The sequence below is a fragment of the Rhinolophus sinicus genome, chromosome 3, assembly GCF_057876585.1.
Source record: "Rhinolophus sinicus isolate RSI-liver-muscle chromosome 3, RSI-T2T, whole genome shotgun sequence".
Classification (NCBI taxonomy): Eukaryota; Metazoa; Chordata; class Mammalia; order Chiroptera; family Rhinolophidae; genus Rhinolophus; species Rhinolophus sinicus.
The window spans coordinates 101,058,114-101,070,416 of record NC_142503.1 but is presented as its reverse complement, the minus strand read 5'-3'; the positions used below and the strand labels follow the sequence as shown (position 1 = coordinate 101,070,416).

The following is a 12,303-nucleotide window of genomic DNA, read 5'->3' as shown; positions in this document are numbered from 1 at the left end:
GCCTCAGAATATCACCGCTGCTTGTGGCGCAGCACAGCTCGGGCTGTTGCTGTACATGAAAAGGGCTGGGTTTTCAACAGGCTCAGACACAATTTGAACGAGCGATTAATAAAATGAATGTGTTACTGTTTGAAAAGCATAACAGACTTGATGATTAATGTAGAATTGACAAAGTCTTTAAGATGAAAAGGCAGAGGTGGCACTTTTTTTCATTACAATGCAAGTAAAAGTGAATCGGGTGGATTCAACAGAAAAGTTTTAACAAGGCAAATGTCAAGCAGGCACACTCACTTCTTCAAAAAACAAAGACAATCTAAGACTTTAATTACAAAAACACTTGTACAGAAAACTTGGCATTTCAACAGTTCCAAACACATGTACACAATTTTTTTTCCTACAATCTTGTCAGAAATAGAACACTTTGTTTCATTTTCCTCAACTGCTCCTTGTGTTTCAATAAAAGGAAATAAGTCTGTAACACTGAATAGGCAACAACTTATTTCTTGAGAACATATAAGTGCAGCAATATCTACAAGTTTATTGGAGGACACGGATTAGGTGTCACGTTAGCCTGTAGCTCACTTACCGCCGCCTGCGTGGGCACAGAAAGCAGGAGGTAACACAGACCTGACCGCTGGTGCCGTGGCAGCTGAATCCCAGCCCCCAGTAAGCTGGGTGTGTGGCTGCTAGGAGAGCCTGCGCATCAAAGGCAGGCTGCTTATTTTGTGAAAATGACTGCACACTGGAGGCTCCCTCAAGATCTGGCGCGTTTCTGAATATGCGAATGTTTCAAGTTAATGTCAGGAAGAGCGGGGCGCATGATGACGTTTGGACTAAGTTACAGCCTTTCCTGGTTAACGGCTCTCTAACGAAGCTGCTCAAAAGTAACACAGGAGAAACAGAGAAGTATTAGGAGGAAGGAAGAAAGGATGGGAGTATCTGGCAGAAGGCAGACACAAAACCTTCCAGAACTGGCTGGATGTCTTTCTGCTGCAGACACTGTGTTCCAGCTTGGACTCAGCAGGCAAGGAATCTGAGAGAAGTTTGACAGGACCAGCAGGTGGGAGCAGGAAAACAGCAAAATACAGAAAAAAGCAGGTGGGTTGGCTAGGTTTATAGCAATAGATAATGATGGGCTCTTATTCTAAAAAAGTGCCAAGTGGTGACATGTGGGCTTCAGTCCATGGAAATTTGATGTATGTTCATAGAAGACATTTAAAAAACGTCTGTTTTGTTGTTTTATTTCCTTTGGGCTACTGAAGAAATCAGGTGGGGCTGCTGAGAGGACACGACGGCTTACACCCCGGATGGGCGCATGCTGTACGGAGGCCACACGTCCACCTGCGTCAGTGGCGTGGTGCCCGGACGGTGGGCTCTGCATGCCTGGCTATCGTTCCAAAGGTCTCTGTGCAACCATCAGCCTTGGGGTGCAAAGCATCAAAACCAGACCAAATCTGAAAGGAAAATCAGAAACCCCTCTTCCCTCTTGGTGTTTGAAAAAAACATTCATTTACTAAAGGGGGAGCAGGAAGGGCAGCTTTTCCTTTGGAGATGGATTCTACAGTTATGACTACAGAAAGAGACAAAGGACCTAAGAATTCCTTCGTGTCCTTTGTCAGCTCGAGACTTGTGATAGCCATTAACCAGCACACCTGGGATTCCCTCAGTTTTCACTCATGATAAACTTTGGGTTTTTTTTTCTCTCCATTGCCAAATGAGGAACTACTTCTGTTCTCTCCTGTTTACCTAAGGCCTTTTCCTCAGCAAAAAATGCTCCACAAGACACTGCTACCAGAAGGGTACAGAAGAGCCTTGCTGGGCTGGGAAGCTGGGTACGTGCAGGAGTGAAGCTCAGGAAACAGCAGGCAGGGCCTGGGAGGAAGGATGGTGCACAGCCTTCAGGGCCGCAGTCAGGCCTCGTGGGCCGGGCTGTGGGGGAGGCAACAGGGCCTGGCTCACAGGACACTGCCAACAAGAAGTGCCTTTCTCTGCAGTCACGGCAGGGCCACAGTGGGACAGACTGGGCCTAGTAACAGAAACTCTCCTTCAGGACCCTGCCGAGCAACAAAGCCCAGGGCTCAGAACATGGAGATGCATCACTTTGTGGGGGTGAAAGGAACAACAAGATGACCCCCAAAGCCATTAAAAAGTGACAGGTAGGTAGAAAAGCAGAGCGCCACTGGTAAAAGGGTCCAGTCTGAAGTGGGACAATGAGAAGGCCACCTTTCTGCTGCAGATGTCAGTCTCAAGGCCACCTAGTCAGCAGAATATATGCAGAGCCACTTAACAGAGAAGCAGACGACAGGAAACTGAAGACTTGGGAGAGTGGTCGCACACTTTCAAAGCTTTACAAGGACGATTCCACAGGAAGTTCACACACACAGTCCTTCTGCTGCTCCCTCATGGCTTCCTGGGGAGAAGGCATTTAAGTCATGACTGGTAGTTCTTTCACAAGCAGAGTCATCTGTGCTCTCTCTGCCTCCACTCAGTTCAAATTTCCACAAATGGCTTCTCATTCCTTACAAGTAAAACCACTTACAGAAATCTTGGAGCTCTAAGACCTGTAGGGGAGGGGGAGAGGGAGAGGGAGAGAGAGAGGGAGATAGAGAGAGAGAGAGAGAGGGAGGGAGGGAGGGAGGGAGGGAGGAGGGAGGAGGGAGGGAGAGAGAGAGAGAGAGAGAAGGAGGGAGGAGGGAGGGAGGGAGAGAGAGAAAATACCAAAACAGTAAGCAGATCATAAAGACTTAAGGGCTATGGGTTAAAAAACACTGTTCTATTTTCAGGAGGGTTAAGGTGAGGAGCAGAGTGAGCATAAACAAAAGAGCTCATAAAGCTCCAAGGAGGCACGGCCACCGTCACGCCACGTCCCCGTCTGGGTCCTGAGAGGCTTCTGTTAAGCCCCCAGTGCCAAACAGGGCCTGTGCTCCAGCTCAGCAACAATGTGTGTGTGGGAAAACAGTTTGGGTGAACACAGGAAGGTAACTACCGTGATGACGGAAATGAGTACTACTCTGCATTAGTCCCAAGAATGAACGATCAATCCAAATCGCTTTCCTTCAGGTATAAATGGAAGGCCCTCTGCACGTGCAGGAATGTATTTCTTATACTGATAAAACTGCCATTACATAAAAAATATTTTTTTCAACTCTCAAACAGCCAAATATTTGCCATTTGGTGCGATTCAAATCAAGCAACATATGGATTTTGATGGTTTGTATAAAGTGGTCACTTCTCAACATGAGATCACCCCCAAGGCTTCCTCCTGATTCCCTTTTTTTCTAGGTACAAGTTAGCCACAAAGAAAGAGGACAGCTGGGAAATTCTTCCATTGTATATCTATAAAAACAATTTTTAAATGGGCTGATCAAAATTTTTTACCTTACAATTACTGAACTGTAATTTTTTTGTTTACCCCCTATTTATCTTAATGCTCTCATTCCAATTTTTTAGTGCTTTCCCCTTACACTGTCCTCCTTATAGCTATGTTTCAGAAACTCCACTGAACCGGAGTGTTGACATATGGGTCCTAGACCTGGACTCTGCATTATCTACACAGGTGTTTTCAGGCAAGACATTTCATCTGGGACTCAGTTTCTTCCTGTGTAAAACGCTGGGATGTCTAGTACGTTGGTTCTAATTCGTTCCTTTAAAACTAGAGACCGTCAGCTTCCCTTTACTTACTGGCTCCTGACAGTAGAGGAAATCTTTGCCAAGCTCATGTCAAAAAAAGTAATTGCACCACGAATGCTGGGGACATTGGGCCTAGTTGTCTGTACATATTTGTATAATGAGGCCAAGCTAGTATTAATCAGAGTCTTTATAATTGTTATGGTTGACAATTTTGGGAATCTGGGGAACTATTCAGTCTTAGTTACGTTTGCATGGCTAGACTATAAGAATCTGTAGGAATAAAATGATTCACATTTTCAGGTATTATTTTTTCAAGGGAAAATATTTATAGTTTAAAATCAAGGACAATGGTAACATTCTAGGTTTTCAAAGGCAGAAAGCAGTACTACAGTTTATATCCTTAAGATGGGTAAAGCTGTAGGATAGTCTTACTGGCAAAATACTCAAAAAGGAAAACCACTTTTGGCTCAAAACTTGCAATCACTGCCTTATACCTATGAGAGAAGACACCATGTTATCAATTACTGTGTTCCTTCATAAGCTTCCACACTGTTTCTCCCAGCTCTCGCTTTTCAACATACAAGAGTGCTAATTGAAAACACTGTGTGAAAGTGAGAAGGATGATGAGCTCCTGAAAATCCCAGGCCTGGATTCACAAGCTGTTCCCTTCGTGAACAGCAGCAGTAATGCCAGTTCTGTATTCTGCAGGGAGCCCAGCCACCGCCCGGAAGTACAGTCCCTTCCATCTGGCTGTTCACTAGGAGGACACAGTCCTTCTCCAGCAGAGCAGGGCCAAGGCGAAAGTAGAATGAACTGCCTTGTAAGTTACTATCCAAGAGCACAACTAAGAAGGAGAAAGACTACTGCTTTTGTCTCTACTAGCAGACATTGCCTTTTGGATAAAAAATCATGGGTTTTATTTATTCTTTATTGTTATACATGTTGCTCAAGGTCCAAACCATGGTAGAATGAATATGTATGAGTGTGCTCATGTACCTGTAGGACCAAAAAAAAGAGATTCAAACCCATGACTGGCCCTTCTAAGGAGCACTTCCTACTGCCCACTCCGTCTCAGCATCCATGTCTGATCACCACGCCACCTGGTCCAGCCCTAGGACTTCCACACAGTTTATATGGCTGCAGGTATACAACAATTTATTCAACCGACCAAAGGCTGCCAATTGTGTGGGAGGGCATACTAAAGGGCACCCTATCTCTAGGAATCTGAGTGAACAAACACCAGTTTCACTTAAGAAATGATACCTGATGACTGACCATTAGTACCAATATGTTTACATGGGCAGATACCTTCTGGAAATGTACTTTTTATCTCCTTTTAAAGGAGATAAAAATTACAACACACACTACTAGTGATTTGTTGAATATCTTTTTTAAAAGCTTATTTTCCCTCTCCTCTCTTTTTTGAGTTTATTTTTTAATTCGCTTAATCAGAGCACTAACTGTTTCACTGTAAAGTTAGTCCACCGTAACCTTTAACATACAACAGTTACTCTGATATTGAGCGGTGAATGAAAAGCCTCTTACTTATGTAGGTTTCTATACATACAATGTCTCAGTGACTAGTGTTGTCAATTATCATTAATATTTTCCAGGGAAAAGGAAGCTTAACAATTAAGTGATTTTTATTTTGTTCTTGTATTTAAGTGCTATTTTGGGGATAATTCCCTTAAAGTTTCTCAGTCATTCTTCAAAGCCTTTTGGGAAACTAACACTGGCGAATAAAGCTAATGAGTGACAAAGCCAGAACCAAGGTCCTACCACAAAAATCATGGTCTTTCCATTAAACCATGCTGAGGCATACACAGAAAAAAAACTGTCTTGATTCTGTTTCCTAACATTTGCTACATTTAGCAACTATGCAACAGGAAGCTGAATTAAGTCTCCACTTCACGTATTCGGTGTAATCCCAGGGTTTTGGTCGTCCTGATAAAGTCCATGCTGGCATGTAAATATCACGTCATGAACACTCACCATTCCCTAACGATCGAGCCTGCTCACAACTTCTCGAACTGTAGCTATGAAGTTCTCGTTGTCTTGGGGATTTGCTAAAATAATACTGTGCAGTCTGTTCATATATGAGTCAATGGTCTCCACTGTGGGTGTCTCTCCACTTCCTGAAGTGAGAGAAGACGACAGTTAGAAAACCCTCTGCATTCTGGTTAACTGTAACAGTTAAGTGAATCCACAGCAAAAGAAATTGTGCCTCTATTGTGGTCTGCTCCACAGACACGATTTTAATTTCTGAGGAGAGACTTTTAGACCTCAAAGAAATGAAATTAATCCACTCTAAATAAAAACAGCTGGGTATACAATTCCTGTACAGCACATATGAGTAGCCGCAGACAACAAAGGTTGGACATTCGCCCCTCTTTCTTCTGTCCTCAACATGAACGAGTATGTATGAAATACCAGTGTTTGTTTTCTTCTTCCTTCCCATTAAAATTAGAAAGCAAGCAAGCAAACATACATAAGAAAAGTGCACTACTCAGCATTTATTACCCAGTTATGATTGTTATGAACATCAAATCAGCTTAATAGAAAGTAAATTACATTAAAATATAATTTGATAACAATTTAAATGACGAGAGAATTTGAAATTTCGCATGACTGTAGCCAATACTGAGATCCTACTGCATGACCCACAGAAAACTCTGAGGGCGGAAAAGCCCTCATTCTATTGATTTTCCGTTTGGGGGAAGCCTGCAGCCTCACCCCATAATACCGACACGAGCAGCACGTCCCGGACGCTCCCTGGGGGCTCAGGTAAGGATGGCATTACCGGGCAAGGGCATGCTGGCGAAGCTGCTGGTCAGCACCTGCCGCAGGGTCTCCAGGTGCTGCTGTAAGACGGCGTTGCGGCTGCGCTCCTGGATCACGTCCACCTCCAGTTTCTCCACCGCTGTGCGCATGCTCTCCACGTGCTTTTGCAAGGCTGCATTCCGCTCCTCAAACTCCATGTTGGATTTGCGAAGCTGGCGGAGCTCTGCTTCGCGAGCTGAGAACACCCCGCCCCCAGACATACACGGTCCACACGTTGCACTTGGAGTCACACGGACTCTCACAAGGAATTCCTGCTTAGCTATCTCTAATTAGATAGCCCACCTTCTCTCCCTATTCTCATTATGACCTTCCCGATAGCACTTTCAGCAATAAAACGCCTGGCTCCCCAGAGCTGTTTTAATTCTTTAAGCTGGTCATATTCTATATTTAAAATTGCAAGGAACAGTTGCAATTCCCAGTATTTTTGTTTGTTTTGTTTTTTAAAACTATGCAATGAGAAGATTGAGGGGTTTCACTGGAAAATCCTGGGAGACTGGGAAAGTACAGCTTTGGGTCTCCATCTTTACTGCAAGGGGGTCAAACTTAATTCTTACTTATTTTACAATGTGGATGCCCATGTAACCTTTTATTTGTAAAAAGGGTTCCAGACTCACAGCATGAAAGCAACTGAATTAGTGATGTATATTCATTTCCTTTGAGCCAGAGAGTAAAGCAGCATCGACAACACTAGCCTAGCTTTCCTTCACTGGTCTTTGAATAACTATCTTTACTAGAGAGTGAAGAAGAGGCAGTGTTTGAACAGTGAATTCCTCCTGAGAACGAAATCCCTGGTCAAGACCTCAGGAACACACACCTTTGCTGTGGTTCAGGAATTCCTCTGTAAATATAGGGATGTCAAAAACAGCCCGTTCCTTGACCTCTGTTTCTTTCTGTGAATCAAGAGTAACAGAATACTCAGGGTTACGGTGGTGAAAGAAGTAAACACTGTGCTGCCTCCTCCCACCACCACATCAAAATTACCACTAAACTATAGAACCACCCCCCGGAGAACCCCTGAAGACCAGGTGACCAGAACTCCTATAACTAAGGATATAAAGAAGAAGCAACATCAAGACTGGTAGGAGGGATGGAGACATGAAATGGGCTGGTCCCACACCCATGTGTCGAGGTTAAGAATGGGGAGGGATATCTCGGCTGCCAAGGACCCTGCTGAGGAGTGAGGGGTCCCAACACCACACTGGGTTCCCCAGCTCAGACCAACAGTGCCAGGAAGAGGAGTCCCCACAATAGCTGGCTATGAAAATCAGTGGGGATTCTGTCCCAGTGAGACAGAGGGCCGCTGGAGTCCCAGGAATTCCTTTTAAAGGGTCTGCACACAGATTTACTCACTGACAGACTCACTTGCTCTGAGCTCCAGGTCTGGGGCACCAGCTCAAATAGTACCAGGGACATATGGGAGGAACTGAGTTGTCTGGCATTAGGGTGATGTCTGGAGGGATAGCTCTAAGACTAAAGTGATGGTAGATACCACTGTTCCTTTGTTGAGCCCTTCCTCTACCCAGCCCACAGGTATAACAGGCATCAAATCTGAGTCTTCATCAAACTCACCCCACCCTGGTGATTCCCTAAGAACCGGCCTGACCCAACTTGAGCACAGACTGTAACCCCTTTCAGCAGCTGTTACTCCCAAGGGGCTGGCCTTGGCCTGCACTGTGGACTTCCCTAAAATTCTTGGAAGATCCACAAAGCCCAAACAGTGACTGGCCTCAGTATGCCCTGGTAATAGTGGCAGCCAGCCTCAGTTTGCAGCATAGCCTCTCCCAGGTGCCTCCAAGTCCATTACAGGCAGCTCCTAACTGCAGATCACTTTGTGGCTCCTACCATGTGGCCCAATGCCAGACACACACAGTGGCTGACCTGGGGCTTCACTAGAACTCCTCCCAAGAGGCCCCAAAACTAACACACTTGGTAGTCAGCCTCAGACCATACCAGAGCAACACCCAATTAGCTCCACAACAACATACCCAAAGAGGGGACTCGAAAGGCACTAGATTCCTGATACAGGTCAACCCCCACAGAACAGCTCATCTTTTGCAGTCATGACCAGTCCTCACAGCCGGTCAACCTGAGGGTCAATCCTACCCACTAACATGCCAAAAGAAATCAAGGCTCAACTACAATAGGAGGGCACACACACAACACACACAAGGGACACCCTTGGAGCACTCAGCTCAGGTGAATGGGGTTGGGGCGGAGGGGAGAAGGAGAAAGAGGAAGGAGAGAAGAACAAGAAGAAAAAAGTAAAAAATGTGAATATTAAAATGGCAGTAACTATTTACCTATCAAAACTTTTAATTTAAATGTAAATGGATTAAATGCTCCAATCAAAAGAGACAGGGTGGCTAAATGGATAAGAAAACAAGACCCATATGTATACTGCCCACAAGAGACCCACTTCAGATCAAAAGGGAGGTACAGACTGAAAGTAAAGGGATGGAAAAGATATTGCACGCAATTGGCAAGAACGACAAAAAAGGCTGGGGTAGAAATACTTGTATCAGACAAAAAAAGACTTTAAAACAAAGGGTATAATAAGGGACAAAGAAAGGCATTCCATAATGATAAAGGGATCGATTCAAGAGGATATATATACCTCTGTAAAATTTTACACACCTTACTTAGGGGTAGTTAATATATAAAACAATATTGATGGACATAAACGGAGTAATCCACAGTAATACAGTCAGTGCAGGGGACTTTAACATCCAATTGGCATCAATGGATAGATGATCCAGGCAGAAAATCAACAATGAAACAGTGGCCTTAAATGACACATTAGACCAGATGGACTTAATTGAGTTTTATAGACCATTTCTTTCACCTGAAAGCAGCAGAATATACATTCTTTTCAAGTGCACATAGAACATTTTTGAGGATAGACCACAAGTTAGGCCACAAAACAAGTCTCAATGAATTTAAGATGATTGAAATCATATCAAGCATCTTCTCCAGTCACAATGATATGAAACTAGAAATCAATTACAAGAAAAATGAAAAAACACACAAACACATGGAGGCTAAATAACACGCTACTAAACAATGAAGGGGTTAACAATGAGATGAAGGAAGAAAACAAAAGATACCTTGAGACAAATGATAATGAAAATACAATGACCCCAAGTCTATGGGACATGGCCAAAGCAGTTCTAAGAGGAAAATACATAGCAATAAAAGCCTTCCTAAAGAAACAAGAAAAATCTCAAATACACAATCTAGCCTTACACCTAAAGAAACTAAAAAAAGAAGAACAAACAAAGCCCAAAGTGAGTAGAAGGAAGGAAATAATAAAGATCAGAGCAGAAATAAATAAAATTGCGTAAAAAAAAAAATGAAACCAATAGCTGATTCTTTGAAAAGATACAGAAAATTGATAAACCTGTAACCAAACTCATTAAGAAAAAAAGAGAGAGGGTCCAAGTAAATAAAATCTGATCTGAAAGTGCAGAAGAGACAAGGACACCATAGAAATACAAAAGAATATAAGAAAATACTGTGAAGAATTATATGCCAACAAACTGGAAAATCTGGAAGAAACAGATAAATTCCTAGAAACATACAATCTTCTAAGACTGAATCAAGAAGAAACAGAAAATCTGAACAGACCAATAACTACTAACACAATGAAATAAAAAAACTCCCAATAAAAAAATGTCCTGGACTGGATGGCTTTATGGGTGAATTTTACCAAACAGTCAAAGAAGAATTAACACCTATCCTTCTCAAATGATTCCAAAAAGTTCAAGAGGAGAGATGCTCTCAAGCTCATTTTACAAGCCCAGCATTACCCTGATTCCAAAACCAGACAAAGACAGTAAAAAATAAGAAAAGTATAGACCAATATCCCTGAAGAACTTAGATGCAAAAATCCTCAACCAAATATTAGCAAACCGGATTCAGCAGTGCATTAAAAAAATTATACAGCATGATCAAGTGGGATTTATTCCTGGGATGCCAGGTTGGTTCAATATCCACAAATCAATTAACTTGACACACCACATAAGCAAAATGAAGGAGAAACATCAAACGATCCTATCAATGGATGCAGAAAAAGTGTTTGACAAAATCCAGCATCCATTTGTGACAAAAACTCTCAGCATAATAAGGACTATATATGACAAACCCATAGCTAACATCATACTCAACAGTGAAAAGCTAAAAGTGTTTTCCTTAAGATCAGGAACAAGACAAGGTTGCCCACTTTCTCCACTTCTATTCAACATAGTTTTGGAAGTTCTAGCCACAGCAATCAGACGTGAAAAGGAAAATAAAAGGCATCTAAATTGGAAAGGAAGAAGTAAAATTGTCATTATTTGCAGATGACGTTATACCACATAGAGAGAACCCTAAAGATTCCCCCCCAAGAAACTATTAGAATTGATAAATTAATTCAGTAAAGCGGAAAGAGACAAAATTAATATTTAGTAATTGGTTGAATTTTTATACACCAAAAACAAACTGTCTGAAGAAATTAAGAAAACAATCCCATTTAAAACAGCATAAAACACACACACACACACACACACACAAAACCCAAAAAACCAACAACCCTAGGAATAAATTTAACCAAGGAGGTAAAAAGACCTGTACTCAGAATATTATAAGACATTGAAGAAACAAATAGAAGAATATACAAATAAATGGAAGCATACACCGTGCTCATGGATAAGAAGAATTAACATTGTTAAATGTCCATACTACCCAAAGCAATCTGTAGATTCAATGCAATCTCTATCAAAATACCAATGGCATTTATCACAGAACTAGGACAAATAATACTAAAATTTATATGGAACCATAGTAGACCCCAAATAGCCACAGCAATCTCGAGAAAGAAGAACAAAGTTGGAGGTATCACACTACCTGATATCAAAGTATATTACAAGGCTATAGTAAATAATTAAAACAGCATGGTACTGGCATAAAAACAGTTACATAAATCAATGGAACAGAACAGAGAGCCCAGAAATAAACCCACACCTATATGGTCAATTAATCTATGACAAAGGAGGCAAGAATACACAATGGGATAAAGACAGTCTCTTCCACATATGGATATATGGTGTTGGGAAAACTGCTGAGATACATGCAAAAAATAAATAAATGAATAAAGGAAAGAAACTGGACCACCTTCTTACATCATATACGGAATAATCTCAAAATGGACTGAAGACTTAAATGTAAGAACTGAAACCATAAAACTCCTAGACACTTTCTGACACTGCTCTTAGCAGTATTTTTACTGATATATCTCCTCTGGCAAGGGAAACAAAAGCAAAAAGAAACAAATGGGACTACATCAAACTAAAGAATTTTTGCACAGCAAAGGAAACCATCAACAAAATGAAAAGACAACCTATTGAATGGGAGAAGACATTTGCCAATGATACATCTGAGAAGGGGTTCATATCCAGTATATACGAAGAACTCACACAACTTAACACCAAAATAACTAACAATCCAATTAAAAAATTGGCAGAGGACCTGAATAGACATTTCTCCAAAGAGGACATAGAGATGGCCAAGAGACATATGAAAAGATGCTTCACCAATCATCAGAGAAATGCAAATTAAATCCACAATGAGATGTCACCTCACCCCAGTCAGAATGGCTATCATCAAAAAAAAAAAAAAAATAAAATAAATCAACAAACAAGAAGTGCTGGTGAGGATGTGGAGAAAAGGGAACGCTCATGCACTGCTGGTGGGATTGCAAATTGGTGCAGCCACTGTGGAAAACAGTATGGTCTTTCTAAAAAAATTAAAAACAGAACTATGATATAACCCTACGATTCCACTTCTGGGTTATTTATC

At 41.9% G+C, this 12,303-nt stretch overlaps 1 protein-coding gene across 1 annotated transcript in view; it reads right to left on the bottom strand.

The window, feature by feature from the left end:
- Positions 1 to 291: 291 nt before the first annotated feature.
- The window catches only part of HMG20A (high mobility group 20A), a 69,374-nt gene continuing 57,362 nt past the window's right edge, over positions 292 to 12,303 (bottom strand). The window contains exons 7-10 of the mRNA XM_019750988.3: positions 7,286 to 7,361; positions 6,431 to 6,646; positions 5,623 to 5,765; positions 292 to 2,561 (exon numbers count right to left, since the gene is read on the bottom strand). Of these exons, the coding sequence (XP_019606547.1) occupies positions 5,629 to 5,765; positions 6,431 to 6,646; positions 7,286 to 7,361 (429 nt within the window). The 3' untranslated portion in view covers positions 292 to 2,561; positions 5,623 to 5,628. The remainder of the gene's footprint in view (positions 2,562 to 5,622; positions 5,766 to 6,430; positions 6,647 to 7,285; positions 7,362 to 12,303) is intronic.